The 23,259-nt window shown below is 43.4% G+C and overlaps 1 protein-coding gene across 2 annotated transcripts in view; it reads right to left on the reverse strand.

Moving 5' to 3' along the window:
* The window catches only part of ptprt (protein tyrosine phosphatase receptor type T), a 999,403-nt gene that overhangs the window by 170,803 nt on the left and 805,341 nt on the right, over nucleotides 1-23,259 (reverse strand). For both annotated transcript variants that reach the window (XM_078236146.1, XM_078236147.1), the window contains exon 15: nucleotides 1,255-1,373. In XM_078236146.1, the coding sequence (XP_078092272.1) occupies nucleotides 1,255-1,373 (119 nt within the window). The remainder of the gene's footprint in view (nucleotides 1-1,254; nucleotides 1,374-23,259) is intronic.

Consider the following 23,259-nt stretch of genomic DNA (forward strand, 5'->3'; position numbering starts at 1 on the left):
ACTGCTCACTCCATGGTCTCAATGTTTTGTTGAACGACCCAACACAAGCTAGTGTTGGACCCCTTCATGTTCTGCGCTATTATGCATAAATGCACCGGCAGGATGCTCAGTGCAATTAAAGGCACATGAACCTGGTAATTAGCCAGAGACCACTGAAGGGCCATGAACATCTCTCTCCTTTAGAGAGAGACAATTGGTTAGAAAGTTCGAAGGGCACCACTCCACATCAAGTATGGGGCAAGGAAAGGACGCAGGCCTCCATAATTTATCACAACCAATACAGGGATTGAACCCATGCTGTTGGCATCACTCTGCATCATACTCTAACCATCCAAGCTCTCCAATCCCTGAACTTAAGTCAAATCCAAATATGAAGTAATTATTTACACGTATTCTGCTCACCAAACTTGCTATGGTATCTAGGTAGCTTGCCAGGGATTGAATAGGGAACCCTTTTTATGGCTTACAAATTTTATCATGTGCAACTTCATGCTCTTCAACGTTCCTTCGAATGTGAAATAATAACATTGAAGACTGGGACTTAGACTTTAATTTACAAACACCATTATTAATCAGGAACAAGTGAACGGTGACCTTGACACACTGCGTTTTACAGCAGGCTGCGAGCCTCGGATATCCTTAAGCAAGTACAAAATAATAAGGTCGTCACAAATGCTGAGCTAAACTGGAATGTCATCTTATACGACAGCTCTTGTTAGTTCTTACCAGCCGGGTTGAGAAATGGCCTTCAGGAAACAAGCAACTTTAAATAATAGTGTTAATTTCAAAAAAGCTACAAATCAAATTCACATTTCAACAAATCCGAAAAGCTGTTTGTATTTGAGTAAAACACCTTGACCCTCCTGCAGAGACTCGGTTGCGATAAGAGAAGTAATATCTATATCAACCGTATCGATGAGTGAGGCTGTTTTTAATCCCTTTGGTACCATGACGGAATTAAAGAAACTAATATCGTGCTATATCCGAGACAAAAATACTTGAGATAAGCTTTTTTTGGTACAGACGGAAGATTTAGGAATTAAAGTATAGTTTGGGAGGATTGGATTGTTACTTTTTAAAAAAGGTGTATTTATTTAGATCATTTCACTTAGTCTACAAAGCGAAAAACCAAGACAATTTCACGTAATGTTGATAGTCTAACGTCAAAATCTTCCTAGTTTTTTTTAATCACTCACAGATGAAAATCTAATACCTCTGAACTGGTGCTCATGGCGAATCCATGTTAGGACTTACATGCATCATCTCTTTGAGCTGATCTGTGTTTGTTACAACTCTTGTCTGTTGCTGTTACCACAGGTTCCATTTCTCGTTGGGTGCTGTTCTGTGTTTCCTTCTGCTTCTTTGCTAGTTTCCTTTATGTTTGCAGGAAGATAAAGACAAGTTGGTACTTTGAAATAAATTTTTATCAAACAGCCATCTTATCAAACGACATTTGTTGATGAAAAAAAAGGGGCCAGCGCTCTGAGAAAGAAATCTCAGTGCTTTGACGAACATTTCTTTAAATCTGAAAGTGCAGGTGCTTTTATTGTGTTTGAAGGCTCCAGCAATTAATTATGCATAACTGACGTGCCAATATTGATTGTAGTGTTTTGTCATAAACCTTCCAAGTGTTGTCTCTGAACTCATGTTCAAAAGTATGAATAGTTAGATTCCTATGAATACATTTCACATGGAATTTTCCATTTTTGACAGAAATATGCTGATTAAAAATTCCGTACTTCCAAAAGGAACAAGATCAAATCTCTGTCTTCTGGTTGATATTTGCCAGTCTTGCATCTGTGCAAAGGTTTGGCATTGTATATAGTTCACTGAAATCGTGGTGTAGTTTTAATAAATGAATAAAATTGAATGGTTCTTCAGGAATTTGTGGTTTGATGCAGGTAAGGTTAGAATCGTTTTGTTTTACACAGGACAATGCTTGCACTCCCTGAAAACCATTGTATAGAACCATTTTAACATGGAAATTTGACTACTGCATCATAACTATTTTGAATCTCTCTTGCTCCCTCACATGTGTACTGTAAATAGTTATCAGCAAAAGCACAGTAAGACAGCAGCCATTTACCCTGGTAGAGAATTATTAAATTGCTCGGCAGTTTTCATTCAGATGTATATCTTGGTAACTTTATTTAGGAGATGACATGGGGAAGATTTTCACCTTCACTGACTGGGCAGTAATCTGGCATAATCGACTGACCTCCCCTTGAACTGCTTGATTTTCTGTCCATTGAAACAAAAGGGTTTTATAAAAGGCTGCCAATTCTCTCTGCCAGATTACTGCTCGGGCTGTGAAGACAAAAATCATTTGCCTATTAAATTTCAAACAAAGTTCTCTTCTATTCAGTGTTCAATTTTCTCCCCCCCGTCACCCCCTCCTCACCTCCTCCCCATGTTATCTCTCTTGAAAGTGCACACCTGTTGTGTTCCACAGGTAGCAAGCAGCAGCCCCTGGACCAAACTAAAATGGTTCTCCTCCTTGATCGGTGTAACTGTGCATAAAACGCACTTAACAGTGATCCACGTAGAGAGACTGAACATTTCTGCTCTGAAATAAACTGATGGGAAAAGAAATGTGTTTTGTGTGTGGGGGGGAGAGGACGGGGGGGGGGGGGGGGGGGAGGGGAAATGCATATGGCCATTCTATTAAAAATGCAGCCTGCAGCGGTCAGAACTGTGTAGGTAATACTGAGCAACTAGTGAATTCAATTCTCCTCCTACCATCAAGCATCTTTAGCTTTCTGTTCAAAAATGGTAATTTTATGTGACGCACATAGAGCTTATTACTACTGCAAAATTCATGAATTTACCACTGTGCCAGTATAAATTTGCACTGGGCTTATGATCCAAAACTTCACATATTGACCAACATATTCCTCCCTTTGCTCATATGCTGTCGATTGCAAATCACTTGAAACAAAGCCTTTCTTTTATTTAACGTGATTCTCATGTGAATGCTTGCACAGATACATATCATAGAGTACCTACAGTGCAGAAAGAGGCCATTTGGCCCATCGAGCCTGCACTGACAACAATCCCACCCAGGCCCTACCCCCGTGACCCCATGTATTTACCCTATTAGTCCTCTCAACACGAAGGCGCAATTTAGCATGGCCAATTAATCTAGGCCGCACATCTTTGGACAGTGGGAGCACCCGGAGGAAACCCATGCAGACATGGGGAGAACGTGCAAACTCCACACAGACAGTGACCCGAGCTGGAATTAAACCCAGGTCCCTGGCGCTGTGAGGCAGCAATGCCAACCAAAGCCATGTAGCCAAAAAATATATAAAGTACTTAGAAGAAAGAAATTGCATTCATATAGCAGCTTTTATAAACTTAGGGTGTGTAAGACTGGTTCACAGCCCATGCTGTACTTACAAAATACACTGTTATAGTGTGGGATAACAGATTGCAGACAAAGTGCACTTATACAAACCCTTAACACAGACTATAGGGTAACTCAATCTAGCGCAGATGATGATAATTGAATTTTAATTATTCTTTAAGTTTACTTTTGTGTTTCAGGGAGATGGAAGCACTAACCTGTTTTGACTTATACTCATGCTTCTCTTAATGCACCCTTATACTTATTTGTCCTATATTATTGACACTACCTTTTATAGGAAGGATGCTGATAAGAAGTAATATCACTTTTATTCCATACCTTTCTACATTAATTATTATGCCCAATGTATATACACGTGAAACATGTTCCAGACTTAAATGCATTATGGTTATCCCTGTGCACATTACATGGTGCGGAGATGCTGGCGTTGGACTGGGGTGGCCACAGAAAGAAGACTCACAACACCAGATTAAAGTCCAACAGGTTTATTTGGTAGCACGAGCTTTTGGAGCGCTGCTCCTTCATCAGGTGAGTGAAGAGCTGGGTTCACAAACAGGGCATATATAGGCACAGACTCAATTTACAATATAATGGTTGGAATGTGAGTCTTAGCAGGTAATCAAGTCTTTACAAGTGCAGACAGTGCGAGTGGAGAGAGGGTTAAGCATAGGTTAAAGAGGTGTAAATTGTGTCAAGCCAGTACAATTAGTGAGATTTTGCAAGCCCAGGCAAGTTGTGGGGGTTACAGATAGTGTGACATGAATCCAAGATTCAGTTGAGGCCATCCTCATGTGCGGAACTTGGGCTCTCAGGTTTTGCTCAGCGATTCTGAGTTGCCGTGTGTTGTGAAGGCCGCCTTGGAGAACGCTTACCCGAAGATCAGAGGCTGAATGCCCTTGACTGCTGAAGTGTTCCCCAACAGGAAGGGAACACTCCTGCCTGGTGATTGTTGAGTGGTGTCCATTCATCCGTTGTCTTAGTGTCTGCATGGTCTCGCCAATGTACCATGCCTCGGGACATCCTTTCCTGCAGCGTATCAGGTAGTCAATGTTGGCCGAGTCGCAAGAGTATGTACCGTGCACTTGGTGGATAGTGTTCTCACGTGAGATGATGGCATCTGTGTTGATGATCCGGGATGTCTTGCAGAGGTTGCTGTGGCAGGGTTGTGTGGTGTCGTGGTCACAGTTCTCCTGAAGGCTGGGTAGTTTGCTGCGGACAATGGTCTGTTTGAGGTTGTGCGGTTGTTTGAAGACAAGCAGTGAGGTTATGGGGAAGGTCTTGGCAAGATGTTCACCTTCATCAATGACATGTTGAAGGCTCCAGAGAAGATGTCGTAGCTTCTTTGCTCTGGGGAAGTACTGAACGATGAAGGGTACTCTGTCCGTCGTGTCCTGTATTTGTCTTCTGAGGAGGTCAGTGCGGTTTTTCGCTGTGGCGCATCGGAACTGTCGATCGATGAGTTGAGCGCCATATCCTGTTCCTTTGAGGGTGTCTTTCAGCGTCTGGAGGTGTCTGTTGCGATCCTCCTCATCTGAGCAGATCCTGTGTATATGGAGGGCTTGTCCATAGGGAATGGCTTCTTTAACTTATTTAGGGTGGGAGCTGGAGAAGTGGAGCATCGTGAGGTTACCCGTGGGCTTGCGGTACAGTGAAGTGCTGAGGTGACCGTCCTTGATGGATATGCGTGTGTCCAAGAATGCAACCGATTCTGGACAGTAATCCATGGTAAGTCTGATGGTGGGATGGAACTTGTTGATGTCATCGTGTAGTTGTTTCAGTGATTGTTTGCCGTGAGTCCAAAGGAAGAAAATGTCATCAATGTATCTAGTGTATAGCATCGGTTGAAGGTCCTGTGCAGTGAAGAGGTCTTGTTCGAACCTGGGCATGAAGATGTTGGCATATTGAGTGCATATTTAGTTCCCATGGCTGTTCCGTGTGTCTGGATGAAGAACTGGTTGTTGAAGGTGAAGACGTTGTGGTCCAGGATGAAGCGGATGAGTTGTAGAATTGTCTCTGGAGATTGGCAATTGTCGGCATTGAGTACTGAGGCAGTTGCAGCAATGCCTTCATCGTGAGGAATGCTGGTGTAGAGTGCCAAGCCATCCATTGTGACGAGGAATGTTCCTGGTTCAACTGCACCATGTGTGCTGAGTTCTGTAAGAAGTCTGTAGTGTCGCGACAGAAGCTGGGGGTTCTTTGTGCAATGGGTTTCAGGATGCCCTCGACGTAGCTGGAGAGGTTCTCACACAGGGTCCCATTGCCTGATATAATGGGATGACCGGGTGTGTTGGCCTTGTTTATTCAGCCTCTGATCTTCGGGAAAGCGTTCTCCAAGGCGGCCTTCACGACACACGACAACACAGAATTGCCGAGCAAAAACTGATAGCCAAGTTCCGCACACATGAGGACGGCCTCAACCGGGATCTTGGGTTCATATCACACTATCTGTAACCCCCACGACTTGCCTGGGCTTGCAAAATCTCACTAACTTTCCTGGCTTGAGACAATTCACACCTCTTTAAGCTTTACTTAACCCTCTCTCCACTCGCATTGTCTGCACCTGTAAAGACTTGATTATCTGTTAAGGCTCGCATTCCAACCACTGTCTTGTAAATTGAGTCTGTGTCTATATATGCCCTGTTTGTGAACCCAACTCTTCACTTACCTGATGAAGGAGCAGCGCTCCGAAAGCTTGTGCTACCAAATAAACCTATTGGACTTTAACCTGGTGTTGTGAGACTTCTTACTGCACGTTACATGGTATTTTCAACTCAGGTTCAACCCAGTTACAGCTTCCAAGGAACTTCTCAAGTCACTACCTTCCTTACTGACTGATGCTCACTTATTATTGCACTCCCTGGGGGAATTCTCCCATGCTGTCAGCAGCAGTTTTCATTGTGGATGGGGCCTACTCCTGTTCCTATTTCTTATGGTCTTAAGGGGGAGAGGGAAGAGAATGCGGCAGGAAGGCCAAATATCAGTTTCATGCTGGTGTAAAATGATGTAAGAAGTCTAACAACACCAGGTTAAAGTCCGACAGGTTTATTTGGTAGCAAAAGCCACTGGTAGCAAAAGCTACCAAGTAAACCTGTTGGACTTTAACCTGGTGTTGTTAGACTTCTTACTGTGTTTACCCCAGTCCAACGCCGGCATCTCCACATCACGGTGTAAAATGATGGCATGTTCTTCCACTACTGCCCGCTGTAGCGGGTCACAATTCTCACCAGGAACTGGCATGAAACAGATTGGGATGCAGATGAAAGCCCAATCAGAACCCCTTCCCTTTCCCGATTGTCTGCACTGTCAACAGGAAATCATGCCGGTTGTAGCAAAATTATAGCTCACAATAAAAGAAACAGTAGCAACACGCAGACAGAATTGGCTGAGTGACAGATGACCCAGAGTGATGTTGGTTAATGGATGTTTTTCTGGCCCGAGGAAAGTTTGCAGTGGAATTATCCCGGGGATCAGTTTTGGGACTCTTGCTTTTCTCAATATCTATTAATGAACTGGACCTTGGTGCACTGGGCATTTTAAAGTTTGCAGATGATATGGAACCTGGAAGCATTGTGAACTGCAAGGACATAGACAAGTTGGTGGAATGGTGGGCTCGTGGCAGATGAAAGTTCAACATAGAGAAAGGTGAAGTGCTTCATTTTGGAGGGAAGGACAGGGAGAAGCAATATAAAACAAAAGGCACATACCTAAATGGGATGGAAAAGCCGAGGGACCTGAGTGCATTTGTATACAAGTCCACGAAGATGGCAGGACAGGTTGAGAAGGCAGTTAATAAAGTATACAGTAACTTAGGCTTGATTCACTGGGCATAGTGTACAAGAGCAAGGGGGTTACGTTGAACTTGTATAAAACATTACTTCAACCTCAGTTGGAGTATGGCATCCAGTTTTGGGTGTCACACTGGGAAGGATGTGAAAGCAATGGAGAAAGTGGAGAAATGATTCACAAGAATGATTCCAGTGAAGAGGAGCTTCAGTTCTGAAGATAGATTGGCGAAATTAGAACTGTTTTCCTTGGAAAAAAGAAGGCTGAGAGGAGATGTGATAGAGGTGTTCAAAATCATGATGGGTTTGGACAGAGTAATCGAGAATGAGAGGCCAAAGATTTAAAGTAAGTGGTAACAGGAGTAAAGGTGTCAGGAGGAAACACTTTTTCATGCAGCAAGTGGTTAAGGTTAAGGTCTGGAATGCACTGCCTGAGATTGTACTAGAGGCAAGTTCAGTGAAAACATTCAAAGGGAAATTAAAGTTATCTAAAAAGGAAAGAATGTGCAGGGAGAATGGCGTTAAGCGAATTGCCCATCTGGAGAGACGGTGCAGACACTCCCGCTGAGCTGTAACAATTCTCTGATTCAATGAAAGCAGATGATTTCATTATCATATTCCTGTTTGTGGGAACTTGCTTTGTCCAATTGGCTGGTCTGTTTTCTATGTTACACCAGTGATTAAACCCAAAACGTGCTTCGTTGCTTGTAAGGCACTTTGGAACAAGAAATGCTTTCTATAGATGCTATAAAGTCTTTTTTCTTCAGTTAATTTGTGAAGCATAATCACTAGCTTCCAAGCCAGACTAATTGCTGTTGACTAACTGTATTTTCAATCGAGAATCACTAACTCTATTTTCAGAAAGTTCTGAAAGAGTTCTTGGACTTCAGAAGTTCAGCTTACTCATCTACAATTCAGGTCGCGTCTATATCCTTTAATAAAAATTAATCTCACATGATCAATTTTCTGATTCCCAGGTACATTCCTTGTTAGTAAAGAGCTACAGATTGTTTATGTCAATCCGCCGCCTGTTCAGACCCTTACTTTCGTACAGTGCTCAGGGTCAAAGTGCAGCAGCAAGGAACAAGACCCATCACCCATCAATTCCTCAATTGTCTACATCAATCTTTGTTTACTGATTGCTACATTCATTAGCACTTCCACTTATACCTCATCCATCTTAGTCATAGGATCTGGAATCCTCCCACATTTCTCTTGTGAAAATGAATGTGAAGAATTAATTAAATGAATCAGCCATTGCCTAATCCTCAATGGCCACGCTGCCCTGAGAATTTCTCACAAATAACTGGTTCTTTAACCTCATTAAGCTTCTGCAGTCAAACAGAATTAGTCACACGCTGTGCCCAATCCCTCTTGAAGGTTCTCCATGTGTTGTCAATGTGGCCACACTACATGTACTAAAGGTCAAGATAAGTGTACGGCTCGTTCAAATTAACATATTTTTATTTGATGAGTCTTAATGAGCCAACTCAGACAGCTATCTTTCCTCCTGCCAAAATATTTTGAAATTCCAGCAAGCATTGCATGAACTTTATTTAATGAAGGTCAACTTGCTGAGTTAAGCGCAACTCTCCTATTGGAGCTAACGATTAACAATTTAACCAATCGTTAACATTCATTTGTGAATGGAAATCTAAAATTACATTATCTTCATCTTAATGTCCAAGGTCTATGTACTTTTTATTTTATATATATTTTACACATAATATTTTCTGTTGTGGGGGGAGGGGCTTTTTGCCTGATAAATTTTCGAGGGTAAAGTTGATTGAGGTTTTTGATGCAATTCCTGTTTTTGACAGGGACTCTGCCTTGGGAAAAGGCGTGAAGAGGCACAGCCAATTATGGGATGGCCAGAATGAAACATTTTTCTAAAATTCCCTTCTTGACTCATTCAATGAAAGTGCTGGAGCAGCTTAAAGGGCCGAGATCTACCCAGAAGGCTGCAGAGGCCGTGAGCAGGTTCTGACGAGTTCATGACTTAGATAGGGGTGGGATGTCCTCCAGCATGAGATTGCCTGCTTGTGGAGGAGGCTTGGGGAGAGGGCATTTAGAGCTGTGCCACTTACCCGGCAGAGGGTGGTGAGATTGGCAGTAAATGTCTCTTCTATACTCAACCCTACCCAGTGAATTGCATAATACCTTGAGAAGTCTAATGACTTGTTGAAAGCAGATAAAACATAAGAAGTCACTTACAGCTTATAAAAATGCACTGGACTGCCTTGTATATAAATCCCTTACATGGAAACATAGAAAGTTGCAGCAGGAGTAGGCCAGTTGGCTTTTTGAGCCTGTTCCAGCATTCATTATGCTCATGGCTGATCATCCAACTCAGTAACCTGTTCCCAATTTCCCCCCATATCATAGAATCATAGAATCCCTATAGTGCAGAAGGAGGCCATTCAGCCCATTGAACCTGCACCGACAACAATCCCACCCAGGCCCTCTCCCTGTAACTCCACGTATTTACCCTACTAGTCCTCATGACACTCAGGGGCAATTTGGCATGGCCAATCCACCTAACCCGCACATCTATGAACTGTGGGAGCAAACCAGAGGACAAGTTGGACTGAAGGGCCTGTTTCCATGCTGTAAACCTCTGTTACCCAGAGGAAATCCACACTGACACGGGGATTCACACAGTGACCCGAGGCCAGAATCGAACCCGAGTCCCTGGGGCTGTGAGGGTCACCCCTTTGATTCATTTAGCCCTAAGAGCTATCTCTAACTCCTTCTTGACAACAAACAATCATTTGGCCTCAACTATTTTCTATGGTAAAGAATTCCACAGGCTCACCACTCTCTGGGTGAAGAAATTTCTACTCATCTCATCTACTCATCAGACTTAGACTGTGACCCCTGGTTCTGCACTTGCCCACCAGGGGGAACATCCTTCCTGCATCTATCCTGTCTAGTCCTGTTAGAATTTTATAGGCTTCTATGAGATCACCCTTCATTCTTCTAAACTCCAGTGAATATAACCTTAACTTACTCAGTCTCTCCTCAGACGTCAGTACAGCCATCCCAGGAATCAGTCTGCTGAACCTTCTATGCACTCCCTTTGTGTAAAGAACATCCTTCCTCAGATAAGGAGGCCACAATGGCGCACGATATTCTAGATGTGGCCTCACCAAGGCCCTGCAGCAAGACATTCCTGTGCCTGTACTTGAATCCTATGAAAGCCAACAGACCATTTGCTCCACCTGCATTCTTATCTTCAGTGACTGGTGTACAAGGACAACCAGGTCACATTGCACATTCCCCTCACACAATATATAGCCATTCAGATAATAACCTGCCTTCCTGTTTTTACTACCATAGTGGATAGCCGCATTTATCCGCATTATACTGCACCTGAGGTGCATTTGCCCATTCACTTAAGCTGTCCAAATCACACTGAAGCATCTCTGCATCCTCCTCACAGTTCATCCTCCCATCCAGCTTGTTTCATCTGCAAATTGGAGATAGTACATTTAGTTCCCTCACCTAAATTATTATATATAGTGAATAGTTGGAGTCCTGGCACTAATCCTTGCGGTATCCCACTAGTCACTGTCTGCCACTTGGATAAAGATCCGTTTATTCCAACTCTTTGCTTCCTGTCTGCCAATCAGTTTTCTTTCCATCTCAATACACGAACGCCAATCTCATGCACTTTAATTTTACTACAACCTACTACCACTCAATCCTAGTGCTTCAACAGGGGACTATTATTGTGCAGCAGGATCTCTATCTTCACATCCTTACGTACATACTGTCTCTTGAAAGCCTCATCTGAAAAGTCAGTTCCATCATCTTTTCCTTTATTCATTCATGGGATGTACACGTCCCTGACTAGGCCAGAATTTAACACCAATTTCTAATTGCCTTTGAGAAGGTGGTGTTGAGCTGCCTTCTTGAACTGCCACACTCCATGAGGTGGAGGTACATCCACGGTGCTGTTAGGGAGGGAGTTCCAGGATTTTAACCCAGCAACAGTGAAAGAACAGCAATACATTTCCAAGTCAGGATAAAACCATAAGACCATAAGACTTAGGAGCAGAATTAGGCCACTTGACCCATTGAGTCTGCTCCACCATTCAATCATGGCTGATATTTTTCTCATCCCCATTCTCCTGCCTTTTCCCCATTACCCCTGATCCCCTTATTGATCAAGAACCTATCTATCTCTGTCTTAAAGACACTCAATGACCTGGCCTCCATAGCCTTCTGCAGCAAAGAGTTCCACAGATTCACCGCTCTCAGGGCTGAAGAAATTCCTCATCATCTCTGTTTTAAAGGATCGTCCCTTTAGTCTGAGGTTGTGCCCTCTGGTTTTAGGAGCAATATTACAGCAAGGTGTGTGAGACAGGCAGCTACAGCATTGATTCTCAGATAACAGAATCTGTTACTGAGCAACAGAAGCCCCTCCCACCCCACAAATCCTCCATCTACAAATTCAGTGTATGAGATAAATGAATGTTCACCTTACACACCCCATGTCCATCTAAATGGTGTAAGAGTTTTAACAACACCAGGTTAAAGCACAACAGGTTTATTTGGTAGCAAATGCCAAATGGCATTTGGTACCAAATAAACCTGTTGGACTTTAACCTGGTGTTGTTAAAATTCTTACTGTGTTTACCCCAGTCCAACGCCAGCATCTCCACATCACATCTAAATGGTAGCAGTCATGGGTTTGTAAGGTGCTGTTGAAGGAGTCTTGGTGAGTTCCTGCAGTGCATCTTGTAGATGGTACACACTGCTGCCACTGCACATCCGTAGTGAAGGGAGCGAATGTTTGTGGAAGGGGTAGCAATCAAGCAGGTTGCTTTGTCTGGGATGGTGTCAAGTTTTCTGAGTGTTGTGGAGCCGCACTCACCCAGGGAAGTGTATTCCGTCACACTACTGACTTTTGCCTTGTAGCTGGTGGACAGGCTTTGGGGAGTCTGGAGGATTCTGAACCTCTGATCTGCTCCTGTACATATCATCAATCTTCCATGTAATGCTTATTGACATGTGGGTTGCCTTACATGTCCCGCAACCAAAGAATTTCAAAACTTTAGGCTTCTTACCCTCTGTGGGGTGGAAGCTAACCTTGAAATTCTCACAAAGAGTTAGAAATGGAGAATGGGAGGGGTGGAGTATAGAATCATAGAATTCATACAGTGCAGAAGAGGCCATTCAGCCCATTGAGTCTGCACTGACTCACCTGATGAAGGAGCGGCGCTCTGAAAGCTTGTGCTACCAAATAAACCTGTTGGACTTTAACCTGGTGTTGTGAGACTACTTAGAGTATCTCTCCCCTGCCCTATCCCCATAACCCCACACATTTACCAGGCTAATCCATCTCATCTACACATCTTGGGACACTAAAGGGCAATTTAGCATGGCCATGGAAACCTAGTACTAATGGGAAAACCAATAGGCCAGATGATTTTTAAAGAAATGATGTTTTAACTGCTGGTTCTTCATTTCCCAAGATCGGCAGCCTGGGCAGCCGTCAGTTGAAAATAACCTCCAATGACTCAGTTGAGAAAATATAGACTGCACGAAGGCACTGGCAATGCTTCATAAAGGGTGCTCCCAATTCAACAGAATTGAGGCAAAAGACAGAACCAAGTCATAATACTCCTGCTTGCATCTTTAAAGAAATGCCATTAAGTGCAAATGTACCAGAGGGAAGATTTTCATATTGATAGTGGTGGAACAATCTGAGCAAAGCCAAGTGCCTGAAGAGGGATCTTAGCACTGAAGTGTACTGGGTAGAAAATAGATTTGTAACAATAATTCGTAACAATAGAACATCTGCGATCATTCTGCCAAAGTGATTTACTGTGGTTTAATCTATCAGGGTGGAACGGTGGCACAGTGGTTAGCACTGTTGCTTCACAGCTCTAGGGACCCGGGTTCGATTCCCGGCTTGGGTCACTGTCTGTGTGGAGTTTACACATTCTCCCCATATCTGTGTGGGTTTCCTCCGGGTGCTCCGGTTTCCTCCCACTGTCTGGAAGATGCGCTGATTAGGGTGCATTGACCCGAACAGGTGCCGGAGTGTGGCGACTAATGGAATTTCACAGTAATTTCATTGCAGTGTTAATGTAAGCCTACTTGTGACTAATAAATATACTTTACAGATGTTGATTTTTAATGTAAACCTTCAATGTATTTTTCAATTGCAAAGCAAAAAAATGAATTAAAATGATAAATTCTAACAAAAATTAAAAATATTATTTGACCGATCGTGGGAGAACTTGCAGCACGGGAAATTTGGTTATTAGTTCCTTCAGATGGTATTCATCTGTCTGCTTTTTTTAGTGGACATGATCATCTTGATAAAATGGCAGGCTTCGGAATTTCACATGATGAATGCTTATAACATTAGTTTTCCCATCTAACTTCACTTCAGTGTTGTTTTCATCATAATTTATTTAATATAATGACTTCAGATACATCATAGAATCATAGAACCCTATAGTACAGAAGGAGGCCATTTGGGCCATCGAGTCTGCACCGACCACAATCCCACCCAGGCCCTATCCCCATAACCCCATACATTTACCCCAGGTAGTCCCCCTGACACTAAGGGGCAATTTACTATGGCCAATCCACCTAATCCGCACATCTTTGGACTGTGGGAGGAAACCGGAGCATCCGGAGGAAACCAATGCAGACACGGGGAGAACGTGCAAACTCCACACAGGCAGTGACCTAAGCCGCCGGGAATTGAATGCAGGTCCCTGGCGCTGTGAGGCAGCAGTGCTAACCACTGTGTCACCGTGCCGTCCCTCTGAATATAGAGGACCCCATTGATCAGAAACTTGATAACTCGTACTTGATTATATGGAAGTGCATATCATAATGTCCTATTGGATATTTGAATTCTATAATCCAGCCCAATTTGCAATATAAAAAATTTTAGAATGTAAAATGATGCAAAGGGATTTCAGGATAATATATAGCGATTGTTCAAAACATATGGCCCGGCATTTCCATGAAATTACGGAGTAACTAAATGTGCTGCACTATTTTCCCCCCAGGGAAATATGTGCATACCAAACTAATGTCATTTTATGCCATAAAAACATGCAAATCTTCCCAATTGTTTGAATGGTTCTCAAGATGCTCTCACCAAAACCGCTCCCACTCTGTTACATAGTTTCACCTTCACTTGAAGATGTGTCTCTAATGGAAGTGTTTTCCGTATCTGTATCTGACATCAGCTGGCATGCCACCACCCCGAAAGGTAGATGCAGCAAAGCTGACAGTCACGTGTACCTGCGAGGGCACAACTGAAATTTAATCGTGATTTTGGTCCCATTTTCGTTTTCTCCGTGTCTGCGTGGGTTTCCTCCGGGCGCTCCGGTTTCTTCCTACAGTCCGAAAGACGTGCTGGTTAGGTGCATTGGCCGTGCTAAATTCTCCCTCAGTGTACCCGAACAGGCGCTGGAGTGTAGCGACTAGGGGATTTTCACAGTAACTTCATTGCAGTGTTAATGTAAGCCGACTTGTGACTAATAAATACTTTACTTTATATTGTTAATCTCAGTGCAGTCTTGAAAAATTTCAGATGCTCTCCCCCCATCCTCCCCCCCACCCAATGCATTGCAAAGGATTAAGCAGCTGCAATGACCTTCCCAATGGGCATACATAATGTTGGAAAAGGAATAACAGAGGGAAGGGGTTCTGAACATGATACTCTGAACCACGGCAAGACACAGTGGCCCACTGGTCATTAATTCAATTGGGGGCATTGTATCTAAACATGTTTCACACGGGGTTTTAATTTCCCAATGTAGGCAACTGAGCTCTGTGGAAAATGTTGGTGTTCAGCAAGGTCGGAGCACAGTTCCAAACATTTTAATAATTCCCGGAAATCTTGGACCATAATGTCATCTGGTTGGAGACTACAATGTTATGCTGTCTTACCCTAAAAAATAGTTTTTAAGCTTTTTATAACTGACATCGGAAAGGTTTCAGGCTGTTCATTCACATCGCTGACATTTTAGCTCACTCTTGTTATCGGCTCATGTTAGGTGAGGCACTGAGCTGGGAAAAGGGATTGGAAAACATATTGGAGTGCAAGCAAATTGCGTTCTGTGTTTGGTGACAGACCATTTGCTTTCATAATGCAGAATCCATTCCATTAGCTTTACTAAATTTCACGCCATGTTTTGTGACAGATGCAGTCAGGTAACTGACTGTGACAGAAAGGCGCAGGGAGTACAGAGTAGGGCAGGAAGACATTGAACACATTGCTGAGGAAGATGGTTCAATGAATAGCAATGGCAATGAATAAATGATAACTTTCTTTTAGAAAACAAGTGCGTCCTGTTTGTGTCTCTCTTGTCCAGAGTTCAGGAAGAAACTTTGTTCTGTGAAAAGCATTATCCAGTAGATACGAGGAAGAGAAGCTGGGAGCTGAATACTCCAATCTTAATAAGGGAAGAGGTTGGGAGTTGAAAGTGGCTGTAGGTGGTGGAGAAATGGTGAGGCAAAACTCTAGCTTGTGAGCAAGACAAAGAACCATAGAATAAATGCATAGAATCCCTACAGTACAGAAGGAGGCCATTCGGCCTATCAAGTCTGCACCAACCACAATCCCACCCAGGCCCTATTCCCATAACCCCACACATTTACCCTACTAATCCCCCTGCCACTTGGGTCAATTTAGCATGGCCAATCAACCTAACTTGCACATCTTTGGACTGTGGGAGGAAACCGGAGCACCTGGAGGAAACCCACGCAGACACCGGGGGAGAAAGTGCAAACTCCGCCCAGACAGTGACCCGAGGCTGGAATTGAACCCGGGTCCCGTGCTGCCCTTAAAGAGCCGAAAGAAAGGTGTGAATGAACATTAAACCGATGGAACTAAGGGAATATTATGTTCCGAATTACACTGGCCTTATATAATAGCAGAAACGGCAATACTAGATTATTTTGTGTGGGAAAGAAGGAAAGGAATATATCAGAATCTTGTATTGGTGGAAACAAAGATGTGCGGGTTAGGTTGATGGGCCAGGTTTAAAAAATTGCCCCTTAGAGTCCTGGGATGCGTAGGTTAGAGGGATTAGCGGGTAAAATATGTGGGGGTAGGGCCTGGGTGGGATTGTGGTCGGTGCAGACTCGATGGGCCGAATGGCCTCCTTCTGCACTGTAGGGTTTCTATGATTTCTATGATGATTTCAGCCATGATATTTAATGTGCTCAGGCTATTAAATAAACAGAGAGAGCTCATAATGGGGTAACATGTTTTGTCACAGTAATTGGGCTACATGGATGGCACAGCCAGTTTTCATTTCATTCTTTAACCTATTCATAAGGTTCAAAAGCTGCATCACAGAAAAGCTACTGGTTGTAATTATGGCCAAGTGCTAAAAGCCCTGTCTGAGAAAGAAACTGTTTCCCATGGTTCGCCAGTGTTATCCTACTCAAGCAGACAATACCAAACAGCATGACTGTGTACAAAAGGAGAACAATCATCATCGAATTCATAGTGCAGAAGGAGGCCATTCGGGCCATCGAGTCTGCACCGACTCTACGACAGGGCATCTTACCCTGCCCTATCTCCATAGCCTCATGTATTTACCTTGCTAATCCCCCTAACCTATCCATCTTGGGACACTAAGGGGCAATTTAGCATGGCCAATCCACCCAACCTGCACATCTGTGGATTGTGGGAGGAAACTGGAGCACTCGGAGGAAAACCACGCAGGCACGGGGAGAATGCAGAAACTCCAGACAGTCACCCGAGGCTGGAATTGAACCGGTCCCTGGCATTGTGAGGCAACAGTGCTAACTACTGTGCCACTGTGCCATCCAGAGCCACATGTGTCATTTATTCTTTATTTTTACATACAATCATTAAGTCGAAGAGGATTTGAATGATGTAACAAAGACTGAAAATCATCTGCAACCCTCTCATGTTGGTTACAAAGTTGTACGCCGGAACTCTACCACCTCACCTACCACAGAATCGCAGCAGGCGAGGGTCCGATAGTGGACATCTCCATTGACTTCGGGCGGGAAATTCCGGTCTTGCTCGAGCGAGGCCGTAAGATCCCGCCCATAATTTTCCATTAACTTATACAATAGTTTTGGAATTTTAAAATATATTTTGCTACAATTAAACGAGCTTTGCAGAATCATAGATTCAAAACAATTAGGTCATATTATTTTCCATTTTAATCCATGAGATAAAAATTTCACTCATGGTGTAATCTGTTTCCTCTGCACGGGAATATCTATCATTTGTATCTGTTAACAAACTGAACTGTTGCTTAATCCCCACATCTCTGCCCCTGACTCTAAATTGAATGAAATGGGGAACAAACACAGGTCTCCTGCAGTGCCCATTTAATACTGTAACCAATTAATGCTTCTTCCCTGCAGGGCTACACAAAAACACTCGGATGGATGCTGCCACTGAACAGCCATGTAATGATTACAAATCACCCTGATGGATATAAACTGGCATTTACAGCAAGCAGCATTGTTACGAATCAATCAATCAATCATCGTCCAGCTGTGTACCATCAGAATTGATCAAAAGCATCATCTACATCGGCAGATCCCAGTGTTTATTATATTCTATTATTGACAAGGAACTGGAAAAAATAACCCAAGCTCACGCCGTGCAGTGGAAAATGCATTGCTTCATCCATCTGTTTCACGCTATAGGATAGAACCGTCTACTGGCAACAGTAACAGCCAGGTAGTCAATACATTTATATTCCCCTACAAATAATAGATATCCCAATGCATAGTACTAATGAAACTGATTACACCATGAGTGAGCTTTTTTATCTCATTGATTAAAATGGAAAATAATATAACTTAATTGTTTTGAATAGGGCGGCACGGTGGCACAGTGGCTAGCACTGCTGCCTCACAGCGCCAGGTTCAATTCCGGCCTCGGGTGACTGCCTATGTGGAGTTTACACATTCTCCTCTGTGTCTGCATTGGGCTTCCTCCGGGTGCTCCGGCTTCCTCCCACAGTCCATAGAATAACAGGTTAGGTGCTTTGGCCATTCTAAATTGCCCCTTAGTGTTCCAAGATGTGTAGATTAGGGGAATTAGCAGGGTAAATGCATGAGGTTATGGGGATAGGGTGGGGTAAGATGCACTGTCGGAGAGCAGTCCAAAGAAGTGCAGGTTAGATTAATTGGCCATGCTAAATTGCCCTTTAGTGGCATGGGGTTATGGGGATAGGGTCTGGGTGGGATTGTGGTCAGTGCAGACTCAATGGGCCAAATGTCCTCCTTCTGTACTGGAGGATTCTATTCTATGATTCTATGGAATCTTTTATTCTATAAAGCTAGTATTAGTTCAATTGCAGCAAAATATATTGAAAAATTCCAAAGCTATTAAGTTAAAAGATGTGTTATAACCCCTCTAAAATAAACAAAAAGCTTGTCTTAAACTAGCCGGGAAATAAATGCAAGAGACAATCCTCTGATAATATTTGATGTCCAGATTTACATGTTTAGGTGTGTTGGGGAGCCGGGGGGTGTTGGTTGGGAAGCCGGCTGGTCAGTGACAATCCCTTGGTTTATCATTCACGAATATGCTCGCTGCCGCAGAGATTTTCTTTGCCTTCAAACTTTGAATCAATTAAAAACTCTCTAATTAGGCTTCTGCTTCCTGTTCCAATTGCAGTGGAGCCTGTGTCACGATAATAATGAGACTCTGGGGGCCGCTGATGATAAGCGCCAGCTGCAGTCTCCCGCTGCAATCCTTGACAGTATATTTAAAGATGAGGAGAGCACTGCAGTCGATGGGCTGACGGTAAAGGTAAGAGAGATCAGTCTGACTCGGTTTTAAAATTCAGCCAGCGCTTCGGGGAATAAGGTAAAGCAACACCTTTGAACATTGTCAACTTGGGAGTTTGTAAAACACTTTATGGGTTTGCGCAATCACATGAAATGTTCAGTTGATGGCCCAAGGCACAGCAAACAGGTGAGCGTGGTTAGAGGGCACAGAATGATTGGACCAGGACTTGTACATATCAATCAGTCCCCATTTTATTTTCGTACAATGCATCCTTATTTTAACGTTATTGAAGTTGGGCGATATGTTATTCATTATTCAACAGCAAAACTTATGGCAGTTTGAGAAGCAGAGAAATTGAATTAGTTGAATCATCCGAGTGCCTCGGCTGTACAGGCTAAGCAGTTGGAAAGTGCACCATGTTGGATGATGGAGATCAATCCCAGCTGACAAGTTTACATCGTAAATAGATATTGCGCTGCCTGGGAGGGTGGTGGAGGCGAGATGTCTCACGTCCTTTAAAAAGTACCTGGATGAGTACTTGGCACGCCATAACATTCAAGTCTATGGGCCAAGTGCTGGCAAGTGGGATTAGGTGGACAGGTCAGGGCCTTTCATGCGTCGAAGCAGACTCGATGGGCCAAAGGGCCTCTTCTGCACTGTAGTATTCTGTGATTCTGTGATTGTCAGTATTGATGCCTTAATTTTTAACACTTCTTGGCCTTTTAGCTAAGATCCAGCCCAAGATGAGGAGGTGCAATGCCTCATCTTGTCAGCTTGCATCTTGTTTGTCTCTTTGGTGGGGACCACGAATTGGATTCAATTTGAATTTGTCTTTTGGAGCAAGCAAGGAGATGGATTCGGGTCCGCTCGGCCTACCATTGGCTTTGCAAGAATGGAATAAATCAGGATTTTCCCTCACGCATGGGTTAATCAGGTCTGACTGTGTTTGATTTCAAAACAGTCTTGAGGGCAATTAAGGGTGGACAATGCATCTTTTTGCAGGCGATATGACAATGTCAGCAAACACTGAATCAAGTGGAGTTAGCAAAGATTATATTGGATAATTCTTTTGCTTGCTTGCCAGCCATGCTTACATTCCCCCAGAGGAATTAATGATCAAAAAACAAGTTGCTTGAGATTGCCCCAGATGGAAGAATTTTCAATCCTAAACTGAAATTGATATAAATCGAGTAAATTGAAGCATAAAACCACAAACTGACTCCGAAACAAAGCAAAACAATGTGAGGACTCTCCCCCTGAATTCCTGCTGCTCTTCATCCCAGTGTCAGGTTGGGTACTGGATTCAGGCTGCACTTACACTGCAACTGCATATAGTGTCAAAGTGCAGGAAAAGTGTTTCGCAATAATGCTATAGCCAGTTATTGGCCGGGATTTTACCAGCCCACCCACCACGGGAATTGAGCGGACAAGGGGGCGGGAGCATGGGAAGGTCCGTTGGCCTCGGGCGGGATTTTACAGTTTCGGGATGAGCCCATGACTGTCCAAGGCAGCACATGGTAACCTCGAAAGCAGTAACTACATATTAATCCATAGTTGCTGAAAGTTTGTCGTTAAAGGAACACAGCGCAGCCCTTTTGACACTGTTCTGTCTCTTTAGAATGAAAAGATCTGCGTTTTCAAGGTGAAGTGATACGAATTCCGTGCGGATTTCGAACAGAATGTTCTTGTCCATCTTGGCGTACAGATCCCAGCAGCATCTGTCAGGAAAACCTCTGTACATCTTTGTTAGCAGTCAAATTGGGCCTTCTGTTTTTCCCATCGGGAGGCAATGTTGTCAAGTCTCAGGATGGTCAATGTTTTGCACAGGAAATGAAATACTGCAGCAGAATTGTGGCTGTTGTATGAAAGGACACAGGAACTGTAAGGTCAAGTTCCCCTCCTGTTTGACATCCTGTCACAAGACAGACAGGATAGAAACATGCCAAATAAAGTGATGGTTCAGCTGCTTTCGCTGTTACTTTAGCAATTTTTCCCTCAGTGTAGTCATTTGATATTGTGAAGAATAGTTCGTTGAAGATTAAAGATCACTTTTGCAATTGTGTCCAGTGCAACAGGGGCCATTGGACAATTTTGGCTCACTTTATTACACTGGTGTGCAACATCTTTTTGCAGACGATATGACAATGTCAGCAAACACTGAATCAAGTGGAGTTAGCAAAGATTATATTGGATAATTCTTATTGAAACTCAAAATCACCCTGAGGATACGTTTCCAAACATTTTTGAGTGCAAACTTAATTTGTTCTCAGCAAATTCCAATATCTGCAGTATTTTGTTTTTGAAAAACAAATAGTGATTCTTTCAGTCTAACATGTAAGTTATAAAGTACACAGTGTGACATTAGTGCTTATTGTTTTACATGTTCACAAAAAGTCCAACACTTTACCAGAAATGACAATTCGTTTAAAGTAAACGAGAAGGTCTCCACGGCATTGTTCTTGTTGAGTTCTCCAATTCTTTAAGCTTGACCTTTGTTTCTCTCATTTTGCCACAAAGAACTGTTTCTCTGTGGCACTGATTTTCTTTCAGACAATGTGCAGGTTCTCGAGCCATCCATCACGCAAACCAGCCTCCCATCCATTGACTCTGTCTACACTTCCCGCTGCCTCAGCAAAGCAGCCAGCATAATTAAGGACTCCAGACATTCTCTCTACCACCTTCTTCCGTCGGGAAAAAGATACAAAAGTCTGAGGACACGTACCAACCGACTCAAGAACAGCTTCTTCCCTGCTGCTGTCAGACTTTTGAATGGACCTACCTTGCATTAAGTTGGTCTTTCTCTACACCCTAGCTATGGCTGTAACACTACATTCTGCACTCTCTCTTTTCCTTCTCTATGAACGGTATGCTTTGTCTGTATAGCGCGCAAGAAACAATACTTTTCACTGTATGTTAATACATGTGACAATAATAAATCAAATCAAATCCAATCAAATCAAATCCAGTGGGATTCTCCGGTGCTGCTGCAGTAAATGGAGGTTTGGCTGAGCGCCAAATTCCCCGCCCTCCCTGGCAGTGGCGGCGGGTGTGAACGGCCAGAGAATTCCGGCCAATGTGTCTGTTTTGTATGTCTGTACCTTACTGCATTAAATTTATCTATCTGTATATCTTTCTTGCCTTGCATATGTTGTGTTCCTCTATCCCTGAGATGTCTCTATGCATGATTGCTTTGTGTTCACTGATTTTTCTCTCTCTTGGTATGTTTGTATTTGCCTAATTTTTCTCTGTCCGACCTTTCCTTAGATGATCTTTGTTTCTGTTTGTCTCTGATCCAATTATTTCCGTCATCAATATTCTCCATGTGCTTCCAACTCAGTTTCTAATTAAACTATGTTTAATTGTTTGGCGTTTCACAGCTTGAGTGCTGCTGAAAAAAGAGACATGCTGTCAAAGCTTTTCATCTTGCACTCATCAGGACAGTGACACAAGAAAAACCAACTGTAAAGGGAACAACAATTTATACTGCATGGCAAGAGAGTGCTGTTTGCTTGTCAAGTGGACTTTGATTGGGGGAGGCATTGCCATGGAAATGCAGCAGGGGACAGCTAACTGTTATCTGCTAGCTTTTGTTTCAAATTCAAATTGGACAGGTTGACTCTGATTGGTCGAGGCTTGGTGAATGAACCAGGGATTGCCCGTCTCTAAACCTTTTGTTCAGTTTGTAAATGAGCCACAATGCCCACATACGAATGCTAGAAGCTACAGGGCCCTGTCCTTTACATACAGAAGGACCAAGTGTTACACCTTTTTCGACTAAACAAAAGCCTGGTGGACCAATCAGCATTTTCTTCACAGGCAGTTTAAATTGTTGTTCCCTTTACTGTTGGTTTACCTTGCATAGCTGCCCTGATGAGTGCAAGGTGAAAAGCTTCGACAGCATTTCTCTTTCTTTCAGCAACAAATTTGGGTGGAATTCTCACATTTTCAGTCGAAGTGCCGTGGCTGATGCAGGAAGGTGGAATGTCTCCTGCTGCAGCAGCTGGTGGGAGTACACGGCAAATCCTCTGGCCCCAAACTCATTAATCATGCACCCAGGTGTTTTACGCTATTTTCAGTGGCGGGACAGGCCTGGATATCTGCTGTCATGTCCGGGTGCCATATTGAAAAGGTGTCCAACATCACTGACCTACTATTGAAGAAAGTAGATGGACCTCCTGAAAATGAAGATGGGTCTCCAGGAACATTCTGAAGCAGGAAGATGGACCCTCACTGTGACCCCTAATCTGGAACGTCCACCTGCTGCTGCTCCCCCCACCAACCGACTGCTGTGGTGTTTTGGGTTCCAGGGTTTTAGATGACCCTCATCCTGAACTCCGGAG

This window comes from Mustelus asterias, chromosome 20 (assembly GCF_964213995.1).
Source record: "Mustelus asterias chromosome 20, sMusAst1.hap1.1, whole genome shotgun sequence".
In the NCBI taxonomy this organism is placed as follows: Eukaryota; Metazoa; Chordata; class Chondrichthyes; order Carcharhiniformes; family Triakidae; genus Mustelus; species Mustelus asterias.